At 41.1% G+C, this 17,065-nt stretch overlaps 1 protein-coding gene across 3 annotated transcripts in view; it reads right to left on the minus strand.

The window, feature by feature from the left end:
- Window positions 1-2,187: 2,187 nt before the first annotated feature.
- STAMBPL1 (STAM binding protein like 1) overlaps window positions 2,188-17,065 on the minus strand; it is a 58,012-nt gene continuing 43,134 nt past the window's right edge. The window contains exons 5-11 of one of the 3 annotated variants that reach the window (XM_066349464.1): window positions 16,791-16,886; window positions 13,930-14,287; window positions 11,650-11,774; window positions 9,649-9,786; window positions 4,270-4,382; window positions 3,281-3,380; window positions 2,189-2,594 (exon numbers count right to left, since the gene is read on the minus strand). In XM_066349464.1, the coding sequence (XP_066205561.1) occupies window positions 2,538-2,594; window positions 3,281-3,380; window positions 4,270-4,382; window positions 9,649-9,786; window positions 11,650-11,774; window positions 13,930-14,287; window positions 16,791-16,886 (987 nt within the window). In that variant the 3' untranslated portion in view covers window positions 2,189-2,537. Of the gene's footprint in view, window positions 2,595-3,280; window positions 3,381-4,269; window positions 4,383-7,865; window positions 7,998-9,648; window positions 9,787-11,649; window positions 11,775-13,929; window positions 14,288-16,790; window positions 16,887-17,065 lie in introns of those variants that run through there. The other 2 variants (XR_010747018.1, XM_066349465.1) reach the window with 2 other exon arrangements.

Genomic DNA, 17,065 nt, shown 5'->3' on the forward strand with positions numbered 1-17,065 from the left:
AGAAGCTATGTTAATGCCGATCAAGTGAACTCATATGTCAGGACCCACAAAATGGAAGCCATCCCAGAGGCCTGCCCCATGTTGCAAATCTAAACTTAAGTCAGCTTGCACTTACAGGAAACACCTGCCAAGGAAACCTAACACCAATCACAATCTTCCGACTCTGCTTTAGCTGGCTCACCTAACTCTAGAAGAGGACGATCTAGCTTTCTAAGGAAGTTCCGAACCTCCCAGCCAATCACACCGTTTCTGTTGTCTCTTCTCGCACTATAAACTCATTCTTGGCCAAACAGCCTTTGGGAAGAGAGCTCCACTGCTGTGATGTCTTATACTCCCCCAATCCACAGACTGGTTTCCCTTGAATAAAGGACATCAAATTCATTTCTAAATTGTTCTGGTTTTGTCATTTGACCATTTCTGTCCATCTTGGTTTGTTTTTTCGTTGCCAGTTTTCACCTCTCTTTCAGAATTGTCCTGGGCTCAGTGCCCAACATTCCAGCTTTACCACTGCCTCCTGCAAAATCCAGGCCAAGCAGCGAGTTGGCTGGGTGGGTGCTCGGGCTGGTTTCTCTCTTGCCTTCCTGTGCTCACCCCGCTGGGAATGTCTAGGGAGCCACCGCGTGCATCCAATTTCTGAGGGACGTCCCTGTGTATGTCAGTCATTAGTCCCTATTAAAATTAGCCCTTACAGGGTCACTGGAAATGCTGTATTCCCAAAACAAGCCCATTATTCATATCTCTCAGACACGTGAATATTTTTCTCTAATGTGTCAGTCAATTCAACATCCATTTTTCTCTCCTTATTGGTTTTCATTTAAATCTTTTTTCAGAGAAACAAAACAGTTAGTTACGCAAGTTCAAGGTTAGCGTGACCTCCTTTAGCTGAACACGATGTTCAATGGATGATGAGATATTTGAACCCTGTCACTACCTCACGTGCCTCCCTGTCACCCTGTGTAGATGCTCAGGCGGCATCCACCTCAATGGCTGGACTTGGCTCCTTCATCGATATTACTTCATCCTTTCTTCTTTATATAATATTTGCAGCTAAAATTTCTCTACACTGTTTCTACCCTCAGGTTTTCCCTTCTAATTCAACTTGCCAACATAGTGCATAAGTCTCCCATTTCTTCTATTATTCTGTATCTTTCGATTCAGGTGAATGCTTTTATCATCTAAGTACCAGTCACAAATCCCACTCCACGCCTTAGTAATTCCCCAACATTGTATTTATGTCACCTTCTCCAGAATAAATATATTTTTCTTCCTATTCCCTGTGCATCGATTTATATAGGGAGACTTTAACTGATAAGTGTTCTTTTTAAATTACTTTCCTATTTATTCCTTCTGGCTGAGAGCTACCAGTTGTTTCCTACACCTCGTGTCTTCTCGTGTCTCTCTGTCACACCTGTTGACTGTCACAGTAACAAGCTTTCCCTTCATATCTGAGTCTTTTTTTATTCCTTTCTCCAGCATCTTTGCTTTCAGTCCTCTAAATCAAGTGAATGACCTGCCTGTGACCCCAAGCCCTCTGACATTAGACCCTGAGCAGAAGCTCACTGTTCTGGTATCTTTTTTTTTTTGTATTTTTCTGAAGCTGGAAATGGGGAGAGACAGTCAGACAGACTCCCGCATGCGCCTGACCGGGATACACCCGGCACGCCCACCAGAGGGCTACGCTCTGCCCACCAGGGGGCGATACTCTGCCCCTCCAGGGCGTTGCTCTGTCGCGACCAGAGCCACTCTAGCGCCTGGGGCAGAGGCCAAGGAGCCATCCCCAGCGCCCGGGCCATCTTTGCTCCAATGGAGCCTCGCTGCGGGAGGGGAAAAGAGAGACAGAGAGGAAGGAGAGGGGGAGGGGTGGAGAAGCAGATGGGCACTTCTCCTGTGTGCCCTGGCCGGGAATTGAACCCGGGACTTCTGCACGCCAGGCCGACACTCTACCACTGAGCCAACCGGCCAGGGCTGTTCTGGTATCTTACACTAAAATTCACTGCAGACACATCTCAGAGCCCGGAACCTGGTGACAGTGAAAACCCAGGGAGGGCTCTGTCATATTCAGCTTGTGTCGTCACACATGTGGAAGCAGCTCAACCTGTACCACACGAAAGGCTGCAGAACCAAATGGCCTGCCTGGGAGCCCACCTGGTACTCAGCATTTTTTGTTTGGAATTACATTGCATAGAAGTGAGAGAAAAATATAGCAAAACATCTAAAGCTCTGAAAATGTATGCAGAGATTTCTTTAAATACCAGTCACATTATTTGCAGCACAATTTATTACCTGGTCATAGTCCTTGGGTACATTAGTAGGTATTGATTTAACATCATTGTGACCACTCATGAGACAGAGCAACCAAAAAAAAAAAACAAACACCAAAACTTCAAAATGTGCAAGAGCAATAAATATCAAACTTTCTGATCTAAAATGTATAAATATAAAATATCAGTCTTTTCTGGAAACGTCTTAAGAAAACCCAGCAGCCACAAGTCCATGGGCAGGTATCTGGCGTTGATGGCGTTCATCTTCAGAACACATCACCTCAGATCCAGCACAACTATCTTTATGTCTTTTACTAACACATGTTTGCATATCTAGGAAAGAAGAAACGAGCTTTAGATCATAATGTTTAACAGAATTCACTTTGGGGAGAAAACACAACATTCCTAATTTAAAAATGTTCCTAATTTTTAAAATATTTCCAATTAGAACAAATACAATCATGTTTATTCATTTTCAACAAGAAAATATTTACAGAGGTTACCAAGTAAGTTTTATTTTAAATAAGTGCTAACTTCAAAAGAATGTTTCTCAGATGCTACAGCCAGAAAACCACCGAGGAATCAGTTACAAAGAAAAGCTGTACTAAACAGCTTTTTTTTGGGGGGGGGGGCTCTACAAAGCTATTCAAGAAGTATGATTACAGTTTTCATTGAACTGCCACGAAAAAATTCATGTGGCCACATGAAGTGGAAATCATTCATGAAACATTTAATATGATTTTATTTAATAACTGTTTGGTTACTTAGAGTCTGAAGAAAACTATATTTAAGTGTCACACTAAAACATAAATAGAATGGCAACTTAACTCCTATAGAACTACTGGCATTCCCTTATAAATAAAATAAGAAAAAATTACAAAGAATGATTTTTTTCTGTATAAGAAAACGACAAACTAAGTAATACAATGTTTTATCCCGTGTTATACTCTTTAATTTAAAAAAAAAAAAGAGGTAAAAAAGTAAATATCTGCAGAAGCTAAGCAACAGTGTCTACTCACACTGAACAGCCTGGGTTCCTTGGTGTGCGGGTGGAAGCCCTTCTTTTTACAAGCGGAGACCTCAAGCATACCAGCATTGGTGAGTCTGAAGATGCCGGTGCTAAGTGTCAGGGTGAAACACAGGTAAAAAATTAAAGATCGTTCGGGCTCTCCAGATGCTTCATTTGAATGGCACAAGCATACAGATTCCTCAAGTAGGATGAAGGAAGAAACCCAAACTAGGAATTCCACGTTGATTCTTTGAACCAATTTTATGAAGACTGGCCTAGAGGAAAGTAACACTGCAGGGGGTGGGTGGAGGGGGGTTGTGTTAACTCCAAGCTCCCGCAGGGCTGTAATGGGCAAAATTATAATGAACTCTTGTGTGAGACCACAGAGAAAAAGGTGAGTTCTAGCAATGGTAACAGAGGTAACAGTAAATATTGATGGCATGCTGGCTGGGGTGCCGGGCACTGTGCTAAGCCCTTTACATAGACTATCACCTATAGTTTCCTCACATCAATCCATGATGGGCTGGTATCAGGGATAAAGAGGCTGGGCCTCACTGTGCTAAACACACCAACTGAGGATAGAGACGGGACGCCTATATAAGTTATATGAGTCCTCTGCTTATAATCACTTTACAGTAATCATTGTCTCCCAAACCTAGAGAGTTTTTGGAGCTAATTCAAGTAAGGCTAGAAATTTTTCTACAACAGGAAATAATATCGTGGAACTAAAGTCTCGAATGGCAAACTGGAATAACATTCAGTTTATCCACTTCAAGGTCATGCCAACTGAAGAAAGAGAAGCAGTAAATCTCCCACTGAAAGGACCTTGAAAGCAAGATTGCAGAGCTATAGGTACATGGGAGCTGGTGTCACCAGTCTTTTTTTCCCCAAGGGCCTGGTGTGCCTGCCTATTCAAAGGCCTCCACCAGGTACTGGATACACTTAAACCCAGCAGCCCCAGACAAAGCCTTACTTGAGCCCCTCAATAGTTGCACTTACTCTTTATGCTTTGGTGAACACACAATGGCAATCGCCTCTGGCAACATGAGTTGATAGGAACAGTGCGTGTGAAGATCAACACTGGATAAGAAAGCAGTTTGGGTTGGATGAGTCTGTAAAAATAAGAGAGGACAATCTTACTGGGGTACCCAAGTCTTGGCCAAGACCAAGGCCCGTGCTGAGAGAAAACTCTAGTTATTTGCTCTTTCTTTTTTACCATTATTAATCAAATACAAATTTTAAAAAAGTGTCTTGCAGACATATACCTTCCCTTTTTTCATCTTTGGAATAACTACAACTGAGAAGAAGTTCTTGGAATTATTCATGTCCTTTCTGCTTAATGGGAAAGACAGAACTGGAAATTAATTTGCCAGAGGCTTTGAATAGATTCTTAATCATCACAAAATCATGGTTAGAAAAGGAAATTTTTCACTAAATTCACCACATGGTGCTATATATCCATTTGTGGATTGCCATTCCCTACAAATGAGAGTTCCGTTGTTGAAGGTGTTTGGGACTCATCTTGCACAGCCAGTAAATATGCTCATGATGAGAAGAAAGGAATTATAAATTAAAAGAATTATTTTTCAGGATTTTGGCTATGTATACACTTGTGTTTACAAGAGACAAATCAGAGGTTCATATGAAACCTTGGATATGAAAAATACATGCACCCAGCCTGACCAGGTGGTAGTGCAGTGAATATAAAGTGTTGACCTGGGATGCTGAGGACCCAGGTTTGAAACCCCGAGGTCGCCAGTTTGAGCGTGGGGTCACTGGTTTGGGTGTGTGATTATAGACATGACTCCATGGTTGCTGGTTTGAGCCCAAAAATGTCACTGGCTTCAGCCCAAGGTCACTGGCTTGAGCAAGAATCACTGGCTCAGCTGGAGCCCCCCCCCCCCCCCCCCCCCCCCCGTCAAGGCACATATGAGAAAACAATCAATGAATAACTAAGGTGCTGCAACTATAAGTTGATGTTTCTTATCTCTCTCTCTTTCTGTCTCTCATTCTGTGTCTCTCTAAAAAAAAAGAAAAATACCTGCACTCATAATGATTTAAAACTCACAATCAATCCCAATTACCCTTGAAAAAGGAATGTGACCATTTAAATCAGTAGTAGTCAACCTGGTCCCTATAGCTCACTAGTGGGCGTTCCAGCTTTCATGGTGGGCGGTAGCGGAGCAACCAAAGTATAAATAAAAAGATAGATTTAACTATAGTAAGTTGTTTTATAAAGATTTATTCTGCCAAACTTAGCGAAAATCCGACATAAAGTACTTGGTAAGTAATTATTATTATATGCTTTAACTTGCTGTAACTCTGCTTTATTAATTTTATAAAGTAAAGTTACTTCCCTACTTTATAAATCACCATTACTGTGGAACCGGTGGGCGGTTAGAAAATTTTACTACTAACAGAGATACAAAAGTGAGCGGTAGGTATAAAAAGGTTGACTACCCCTGACTTAAATCATGAGACGAGGGTCCCTGGCATGCACTCTCTGAGCCCTGCTGCCATCACTCCCCAGCTGTATAACACTGCAAAGATTCCTTAACCTCCTCACGCCCATTTCACCAACTAGAGAATAGGGATAATCATGTTCTTCATGGAATTATGAAAATTAAGTGAGATAATCCATGTAAAATGCTTACAACAGTGCCTAGCACACAGAAAAAAAAATGTAACCACTCACTGTTATTACTGCTGTCATAACTAATGGCCATAGGCTCACAGAAATAGATAGCTTCATGCAATTACGGTTTGTTAAAGAAATGTAAGATTTTAAAACTCCTTTCCAGCTTATTTACTAAAATGGAGATAAGAATCCATTGATACCGATTTACAAAAAGATACATGTTCTGTAAGGAAAAAAATAATCTACAAAGAACTAGATCAACTGAGGAATGCAAATTATCTAATTTCTAAAACCCAAATCTTTAGTGAAGGCATGTAGGGGAGGGTCTGACTGCCTGTTATCTGTTTCAGCGAAAACCTTCTCTTAGTACAGAAAGCCTTCTATGTGTTGGTGAGAAAGTAAGATGTGTTCAAAGGAACTCCAGTGCTCTGGAGGCAGGGAGTGGACTGTCAAGTACACAAATCACTCCACCTGTCACCTTCTTTCCATACTGAGAGCACACCACAAGACATTCTGAGCCCTTGTTGCCGCCAGGAGGAATCACATTGACTCCATGAGAACAACCGTCCCATGGGAGAATGGTGCTTACCTCCCCACCTCCTCTATGCAGGCGTCCCCAAACTACAGCCCGCGGGCTGCAATGCGGCCCCCTGAGGCCATTTATCCAGCCCCCACTGCACTTCTGGAAGGGGCACTTCTTTCATTGGTGGTCAGTGAGAGGAGCACTGTATTTGGCAGCCCTCCAATGGTCTGAGGGACAATGAACTGGCCCCCTGTGTAAAAAGTTTGGAGATCCCTGCTCTATGGAAATAAAAATGATGAGAATGATAAAACTATAGCAGCAGATGTCATTCACTGCAATTGAACTAATCACTTTCCATGAATCATTTCATTCAATTCTTACAGCAACAAAATAAGTGCTATTATTACCCCCATATCTTACAGAGGAGGAAACTGGGCTAAGCAGAAACATTAATAATGTGCTGAAGGTCACAGAGCTAGGTAAGCTGCCAAGTCTAAACACTATTCCAGATCTGTCTGATTCTGACTAAGCCCTTCTTTCCAGTGACTAATTTTTATCTGGAAGGAACTAGTTGTGGAATTTGTTACTATTATTATGCCAATAGAAAAATCATCACAAAAAGTCATTACAAATATTGATGTTTAGATATGTAACATTTTAGTGTTTTTGTTGAACCATAACAATTTGGTATAGTGAAATAAACAAAAAGCAAAATCCTAAAATTCTAGCCTAACCAGGCAATGGTGTTGACCTGGAATGTAGAAGACCCAGGTTCAAAACCCTGAGGTCGCTGGCTTAAGCTCAGGATCACCAGCTTGAGCACCGGGTCACTGGCTTCAACATGGGATTATAGACATGGCTTCATGGTCACTGGGTTGAGCCCAAAGGCACTGGTTTGAAGCCCAAAGTTGCTGGCTTGAGTCCAAGGTTGCTGGCTTGAACAAAGGGGCAAAGGGTCACTGGCTCAGCTGGAGCTCCCCCCCCCCCCCCCCCCCCCCCGACAAGGCACGTATTGAGAAAACAATCAATGAACAACTAAGGCACAACTACGAGTTGATGTTTCTCATCTCTCTCCCTTCCTGTCTCTGTCTCTCTGTCCATCTCTCTCACTTGCTAAATATAAAGTCCTGAAATTCTAGAATTATGCCAAATTTATTATGTAAATGACTTAACTTCATTATGCTATACATTATATCCACAGGACATAAGGGAAAAGCTTTTATTTCTAATTTGGAAAATGTTTTGTAAGATAAACATTGACTTTTCAATGTAAATACATTTAATGGACTGTCATTCTAAGTTTATATTACAATGTCTTTGCAACAATTATTTTTTGTTTTAAAATACATTCTTATCACCAAAAAGATTACATTAACTAAATGATGCCTTTAAAATTCAGCAATTTCTAAGCAAACAGTAAGGCACATTACTTACTGTTAAGGAAAACAAATAGATATATGGAATGTTTTGCAAACTCCATTATAAATAACTTCTGGTATTTGAGAGGCAGTTTATACTTTTCACAAGGCTTTCAAACCTGGTATCTTGCTTATAGATCACACAAATCTGGTGAAGGACAGAAGGTTTGCATTAGCCCCACTTGGTCAATGAAGGAACCTGGAAAAAAGGTTAGGAGTCCTGACACATGGTTATTTATAGGTGGAACTGCGTCTGAAGTCTCTACCCTCCTAAATTATAGACCACCAAATGCTTGGTGATTTTGTGGGTGCATATATATGTGTAGGTGTGGGTGTGGGTGTGGGTGGGGTGCATCCTGCCCTTATTCAGTACTTCTCTATAAAGCAAGTAAAGTTTTTTAAAACAGTTACATCAGTCTTCAGGGGCTCTTGCAGTTCTCCAGGATGTGCCCTGGAAATCCTGGCCAGCATCCCATAACAGTGGGATGACTTGTTTTTACCCCAAGGCCAGATGTGTAGGATTGAATGGAAGACTATATCCCAGAGATATTAAACTAAGAATAGGAAAAGTAAACTATTATTATCAAAATCAACAACCTCAATTTTCTGAATCCCTTGAAAAATGTGCTAGGAAATTTACTAATGTTATTTCATTTAACACTCACCATCATCCTAAGTCAATTACTATGATTCCTATTTTATGGATAGAAAAGCTGATACTTAGATTGCTTAAATAACTTGCCATATTTCCTATAATAAATTCTTAGCAGGGCTGAGATTAAACTCACATCTTTTAATTCCTAAGCCCTTTCTTGTTCCTAATGATAGGCTGGATGGTGGAACCCAATATTTTTGGCCTTATCCTTTTGACCCTACTCCACAGCTATTTATACAGTTTATACATCAGTCACCTGTAGGGGAGATGCAGTGGAGTATATATGGTCCCTATTTAATATGTACAAACACTTATTTAAAAGAAACATTCTCCAAAATTTTCTTAATTTACTTTAGATCCATGGCAAAGGGAAAAAGAACATTGATACTTATCTAGACAAGTTAATTAAAAATCTCACTAGGCCTCCATTACACTAGCTAATAATCATCAAAACAAGTCACTCAATTTCCAAATGTTTGTCCTTATTTTAACTTGGTAGGAAAGAAAGCATATTATAACCCTCGCCAAATTTAGATTTGTTAGATTTAGACACGACCTAACATTGAAGAAAATGCTTTAATGTGATGCAATTTATTATACTTAAAAAAAATAATAAGGGGCCCTGGCCTATTGGCTCAGCGGTAGAGTGTCGGCCTGGCGTGCGGGGGACCCGGGTTCGATTCCCGGCCAGGGCACATGGGAGAAGCGCCCATTTGCTTCTCCACCCCCCACCCCTCCTTCCTCTCTGTCTCTCTCTTCCCCTCCCGCAGCTGAGGCTCCATTGGAGCAAAGATGGCCCGGGCGCTGGGGATGGCTCCTTGGCTTCTACCCCAGGCGCTAGAGTGGCTCTGGTCGTGGCAGAGCAATGCCCTGGAGGGGCAGAGCATCGTCCCCTGGTGGGCAGAGCGTCGCCCCTGGTGGGCGTGCCGGGTGGATCCCAGTCGGGCGCATGCGGGAGTCTGTCTGACTGTCTCTCCCCGTTTCCAGCTTCAGAAAAATACAAAAAATAAAAAAGTAAAAAAAATAATAAGGAACTATTTAAATTAAGCTGTATTTACATATGAAGGAAATCAGCACAGCACACCACAAACACATACACACACTCTCACACACACAATAACTGAGACCCAAAGGTCAAACGTACATGGATCCATCCCAGAGTGAGGAGGTCGTGCTGATCCTGAACACTGAATAATTCTTCTACATTCTCCATGTCGCAATAGTCTGGTCCTGCAGACTGCTTTGGCACGATTACGTGGGTAATAGTAAATTCGTTATGTGTCTAAAAAAACAATTAGCAAAAAATAAATAATCTATTGACAGAGGGGAGAAAAAGCATATGGCAGGAAAAAACAACAACATACAATCCTGAATTTTTGCCCCGCCACGTGCATGATCATCTTCCCACCCTCATCTCATCACAATTCAAAAACAAAGTACCGAACCGAACCAGAAAATGGATTACATGCCAAAAATCTGAGTCAGCAATTTGGAGCTTAAAATCCATTTTCACAATAGAATATGTACCATAAATAAGAATGAGCACCCCAGGCTGGTCCATGGCAGTTTAGTTAATAAATAATGTTTCGATATATTGCAGCTGTAATGAACAATCAGAACAAAATAGTAACAGGTTTGTTTGGAGGGGGAAATCTGAGGTCAATAATTTTGTGGTGTTACTAGAGGGCATTTCTAAGGTTTTTGGAGGTTGATGATCTTGTTTCTTACCTATAATCAAAGACTTCCTTCTACTATTAGGGAGGATTCTCTGGGACTTTCCATAATTAAGGTAATCTTTTGGATTTGCAATTTGATCAAGAGAAAGTTAAAATAAACTACCTCCCCCCAGGTAAAAGACAAAAGTCCAAAGAAGGGGGTTGTGAAGTGGTGGTAGGAACCTCAGGTAAAAGACATCTGTGCTGTGCGGAGTTGTCCGTCCGTGCACAGCATTCCCTCCTTGGGCTTAGAAGTGTCTATCAGCCTTCATTACAACTCTTCCCTCCAGGCTGGCTAACTTTATATCATATATTCTTCATGCCTAGTATAAAGATCACTTCTCAGGGAAACCCTTCTAGACTTTCCTAGACAAGGTTAGTTTTCTAGTTACACATTCTCATGGTTCTGCATTTCCATTGAGAGTACCCAGCCCTATTTATAATTAACCATCTGTCTGGTTTTACAAGCATCGTGTAAGCGTCATGTGGCAGAGACTATGGCTGTTGTAGGCTCTGAATGCCAGCACCTAGCACAGTGTCTGACACTTATAGATACTCAGTAAATATCTGTCTGATGGAGAATGGCAGGCGAACAGGAAGGAAGGAAAGAATTAAACCAAGTACAACATATGGCCCTAGGGAGGAAGCATCCCAAGCACTCTGCCTCCTGAAGGGCAAATAAGGTAACTGCAGGGAGGAGATGGCAGGTCATTCTCTTGTCCTTGTCATCTGTGTCCCTTCCTACAGGAAAAAAGTGATGCAAAACTGGAATACAGTAAAAGATGTGTGTTGAATAAAGCATATTATGTACTCAATTAAACAACAGCCTCCAAATGAAATATTTAGGACTGAAAATGTTCCTGGATCCAGAAATATAAACTTATACCCAAAGAGACTATGAAAGGACACTTTCAAAGAAACATTATTCATCTTTCTTGCAAGTGGGAAATTAAATGCATCTTCTTATTTATTTCCTTCTATTGTGACATTGTCTATCATCAAATATTTCGATAAAATCTTCCATACTTAAATATGGCTGGTACCATAAGACTGAAGTTTGTTGAAACAATTGTTTTAAAGAAAACAAAACCCTAGTTGTAGTCCACATGGATCTGAAAAAGGGTGGCTAAATGATACCTCCTGCAGATAAAAGCAGGCAGAGTTAATTATATAAATGTATGTGAAACTAACCATTTCTCTTATAAAACTAGAGGGTCTGGAAAGTCCAAAGAACCTGTAATCCCTAAAATTTTGTCATCCATTTTCTAGAAGAATAATTCGTGACTAATGACAGTAGTTTTATAAAATTAATCTATGTAAAGTTAATTTCCTAGTATTTATAACTCTTAGGATGCTTTTATTCTGCTTATCTCAAGAACGTCAGCACTTCTGAAAGTCTCCTGGGCGGAGACCCGAAACGAAGACCATACCAGTTTCCCACAGAGGATTCCACAGGTTTCTATTCCTCTCACTGTGTTCGATTCTGCCAGCAGTAGAAATTTATGGCAAAGATCTCTTGATAAGACTACACATCGCAGTCCTTCAACCACTAAATCTAAGAAACAGAAAAGAGAGAAGAAACTCAAAGACCAATCTTACGTCCCATGTTTCAAAACTGTTTTTGGCAAGGGACTGCAAATAAATACAAATATCAAAAGTGAAACGATCAGAGGCTCCACTTTCCATGTGTCAGTTTAAAGCACTTAAAAGTAAACACTGACACCACGGCCAGATAGCTCGGTTGGTGAGAGCATTGTCCTTGATGTGTAGAGGTTGCTGGTTTGACCCCCGGTCAGGGCACATACAGGAACAGATCGATGTTCCTGTCTCTTTCTCCCTTCCTCTCTTGCTAAAGTCAATAAATAAAATTTTATTTATTTTATTTTATTTTTTCTGAAGCTGGAAACGGAGAGAGACAGTCAGACAGACTCCCGCAGGCACCCAACCGGGATCCACCCGGCACGCCCACCAGGGGGCGACGCTCTGCCCACCAGGGGGCGATGCTCTGCCCCTCGGGGTGTAGCTCTTTTGCGACCAGAGCCACTCCAGTGCCTGGGGCAGAGGCCAAGGAGCCATCCCCAGTGCCCGGGCCATCTTTGCTCCAATGGAGCCTAGCTGCGGGAGGGGAAGAGAGAGACAGAGAGGAAGGAGAGGGGGAGGGTGGAGAAGCAGATGGACACTTCTCCTGTGTGCCCTGGCCGGGAATCGAACCCACGACTTCTGCACGCCAGGACGACGCTCTACCACTGAGCCAACTGGCCAGGGCAATAAAATTTTTATTTAAAAAACAGTAAACACTGACTAGAAGGAAGGTAAAATTACCCTCGGCATATAAATGATTTTATAAACAAATGACAAAGCACAAGTACTTATGCCCGGGGGTCAACTATTTCCATGTATGTGTAGTTTTCCTTTGGCATAAAGCAGATATACTGGGAAGTGCATAGGCCGCATTGCCTGCATCTGAGCCTATAAGACACGGAATGAATATTCTTTTTTTTTTTTTAATTTTTTTTAAATTTATTTATTCATTTTTTAAAGAGGAGAGAGACAGAGAGGGAGAGAGAGGAGAGAGAGACAGAGAGAGAAGGGGGGAGGAGCTGGAAGCATCAACTCCCATATATGCCTTGACCAGGCAAGCCCAGGGTTTCGAACCGGCAACCTCAGCATTTCCAGGTCGACACTTTATCCACTGCGCCACCACAGGTCAGGCGGAATGAATATTCTTTATTGTGTTCCTATACATTACTTGTATCTTTATGAAAGTTGATGATAATTAAACAATAAGATGATGGTTTCAGAAATAATTAGACATAGAGTAATATATTAAGTGGTTGCCTATCATGTCTCTTAAAAAATAAATAGAAAGCCTGACCAGGCGGTGGCGCAGTAGATAGAACGTCAGACTGGGATGCGCAGGACCCAGGTTCAAAACCCCAAGGCTGCTGACTTGAGTGTGGGCTCATCTGTTTTGAGCAAGGGGTCACTTACTTGGTCTGCTGTTGCCCCCCACCCCCCCCCCCCCGTCAAGGCACATATGAGAAAGCAATCAATGAACAACTAAGATGTCACAACGAAGAATTGATGCTTCTCATCTCTCTCCCTTCCTGTCCTTTTGTCCCTATCTGTCCCTCTCTCTGTCTCTGTCACAAAATAAATAAATATATAAATAAAAAATAAATAGAAACACAAACTCCATCTGACAGCGAATGCCAGGAAGGATTCACCATTTGATTTGAAAACTTGCCAGCACAGATGTAACGGTACTAAGCAGCACTAATTATTGAGAGAAACACATAATCTATCTGGAAGTTAACAACCCATATGTACTAGATCTTCCTGGCCCAGGGAAATGCTAACCATTAAAATTCAAATGGTCAGGCAAATTCTCAACATTTTCTTTCATCTCCAGTATGTGTTTAAGATTTATGTGTTTCTTGGTTAAAACCATAAGAGAAAAAAAACAATGCTGGCAATTCCTTTTTAAAATCCCCGTACCATATACGGTTCCATTTATTATTAAAGAGAGCTTTCTCAGGGTACATATAGTACAAGCCATATGATATGGAAAGATTAGCTCTGTCTGCATGTACATATCGTTCATGTACATATCACCATTAATAATGAAATGAGGACCCTCCCAGTTGTTTCAGAAATACAGTTCCATTAGAAGAGAACCAATGTCTTTCAGGGCACATTTTATCACTTACTCTGAACAGCACTTAGAGTAGCAGCTGGCTTTAAGGCTCTGTTGACTGGAGGAGAGTGGCTAGCATAATTGGTTGCATCACTTTTATTAGGTTGGTCGGCAAAGGCATTCAGCAGCGAACTGTCCTGGTGTGTGGAAAAACAGGACAAAGCGCTGCCATCAATCTGCTCTGACAGCGCTGGTGTTTCCTGGCTTCGCATCTGACCTCGGGCTAATTCTTGCTTCTTGAGTTGATCTTCAAAAAACAGAAACTGCTCCGTTTCCAGCTGCTGCTGTCGCATCTGAGCAATCCGTTTCCTTTCTGCCTCTATTAATCGCTGGTGTTCCAGTTTTTTGAGAATTTCAGCTTTATATTTGTTCTAAAAAGATGTGGTTGCCAGAACAAAAGGTTAGTTTCCAAGGCAAGAACATCAACCTGGGATCAGACATTCAATCTTCCAGCAGACAGAGACATAACTAGTTACTGCAATCTGCCCCCGGACATTCACGTGACAGACAGAAAAATATATAATGTCATGGCAAGAGCCCCTTAATCGATTTGGATAGCAGATCTAAATCCACTCATATTTTATCAGAGACAGGTCATGACAATCAAGTTCCTCCCACACCCCTGTGCTGTTAAATATTAGAAAATCAAGGTCAGAATGGTCTGCTCTTAGATCATCCCAGCTTGCACTGTTCAGTATAATAGCCACTAGCCATATGTGGCTATGTAAGTTTAAGTACACTGCTTACAAAAATTAGGATATATATATTTCAAAATAAATATGAAGCAATAAAAAAAAAGCAGCACTTGATTTTTTTTTTTATTAAGCAAGAACATCAGAAAAGCAAATGACAAGTCAAAGTTGTTCAGTTATGGAAATGAGGTGCAAAATCGACTTTTATTTCATTGGTGAAAATGCACTATACAAAAGGCTGAAAGTATTGGAGTATCTGCACGTTCCCTGATCTTGAAAGTGCATTCTGAAATATTCCCTAAGTTTTGTAAGCTGTAAATATTAGAATTAGATGAAGTTAGAAGTTCAGTTCCTCAGTCGTGCTAGTCAAGTTTGAAGTACCATGCAGCTAGTGGCTCCCATAATAGAGTGTCACATAGAAACTTCCCATCATCGCAAGTTCTCGCAGGGGTCCCCAAACTTTTTACACAGGGGACCAGTTCACTGTCCCTCAGACCATTGGAGGGCCACCACATACAGTGCTCCTCTCACTGACCACCAATGAAATAGGTGCCCCTTCTGGAAGTGTGGTGGGGGGCCGGATAAATGGCCTCAGGGGGCTGCATGTGGCCCGCGGGCCGTAGTTTGGGGAAGCCTGTTTGGGTGGTGCTGCCCAAGAACCCTTTGCATGTGACTCTAGAACTCATACTGCTGGAACTTTATGAAGAAAGGACATCACTAAGCAATGGCTCTCAAAATGTAGTCCTGTCATCACAACGAAACCAGGACTTTTGTTAAAAATGAAGATTCCCAAGACTTATCAAAAAATACCCAGGTATAATTTGGTAAGAAAATATAACTTTTTTATAAGCTCCCCAAATGATTTTAAGAAAACTAGACTTTGGGAGCTCCTGTCAGGTAGAGGGATGGGTGCACAGCTTACAGCAGCATGTGGATACACACACAACCATCCTGGGTCTTGTTACAGCGCACATTCTGATTCGGCCGGTTCAGGTAGGGCCCGAGAGCCTGCACTTCTAACAGGCACCCAGGGGATACTGGTGCTGCCTACAGCAAAGGCTTACCGGTAAATCTGTTCATTGGTCCTAGGCATAACAGCTGCCATGCTATCCCCCCAAAGATTTCTACATGCCCTCCATGTGGGATACTGCTCCTGTGGACTGGGAAATTTGTATCACCAAAGGCAGACTGTGCATCAGCTGCCGAGGCTGTTTCTCCCAAGGGAATCCTGAGGGATGACCAGACACGCTGAGAGCATGGCAGGGAGTCTCAGCTGGGCTGTTTTCTCCCCTGCTGTTGCTTTGTCCAAGCCTCCAGAATTATTTTTATCGTTCATTGTTCAAATCAAATCATCAATATCCACTCCTGCGGGAATCTTCTGATTTCAACATTTCCTCTGTCCCTTTGTCAAAACATCTCCCTCAAATCTGACCTCTGGCTATGCCCCCCAAAAAAGGAGAGAAATTCTGCGACCATGTTGAGAATTAACTGAAGTGAGAGTCAATAAAGGTGACAACTTCCAGAGCACATAACACATATAAACAAAAAAAGCAAAACAACCTTTACAATAAAACTGAAAACATTAAGAATTCATGTTTTCAATGTGAGTATCCTATAAACTGATTGGCCAATTTCTTCTTTTAATGCCTTTTAGTCTCTTAGACATCATTATCATTTTTATTGTTTATTCATTAATAATCCAAAAGTTATCACCCCTTGGTGATATGACTGTATTTCATTCATACAATTATAATTCTACCTCGATAAAATACTGACTGTAATATCTCAGAATCTAGTTCACATTTCCAAGGCCAACAAATTAGATATATCAGAAACCTGTTCTCCCTGGCTCCTCAACCTCCATTCATCATCAAAGAGCCATCACCTGGCTCAAGGTTACCTTGGCAAGAGTTGGTCAAAAAGCTCTATTTCAATCACTGTAGGAAATCTACTTTCTAATGCATCACTTTATTAGATGCTGTAGTAGGGAAATAAAAATACCACATCTTTGGTGCAAGTGCTTAACCTGGATATCAACATGAATTTTTTATTGGTGTTACATCACTGCATCTTTAATTTTTAATTTGAATGCATATGACATTTATAAAATGCAAATGAAAATAAAATTCAAAAATATATTTGCACAGAAAAGTTATGAAATGAATGTACCAATTGAACTTACTTTGCTTTGCATATATTCTTGGTATTCTACGTTATATTTCTTTAAAAGGTCCTTTTTCAATTCATCTGTCCTTGGAAATGCAATCTCCTTCAGTTTCTTTTAAAAATATATACACATATTGATTAGTGGGATTTTCAGTATAGTCTTTCAGATCATCAGCTGAGAAAGAAAAACAGCTGGAATGTGTATTAGAAATCAAGACACAAGTAACCAAAGATGATGGTGGAAAAATTAAATCTCTTTTTTACTAGGACTCCAAACTATTACTTGTTAGT

The sequence above is a fragment of the Saccopteryx leptura genome, chromosome 9 (assembly GCF_036850995.1).
Source record: "Saccopteryx leptura isolate mSacLep1 chromosome 9, mSacLep1_pri_phased_curated, whole genome shotgun sequence".
Lineage (NCBI taxonomy): Eukaryota > Metazoa > Chordata > Mammalia > Chiroptera > Emballonuridae > Saccopteryx > Saccopteryx leptura.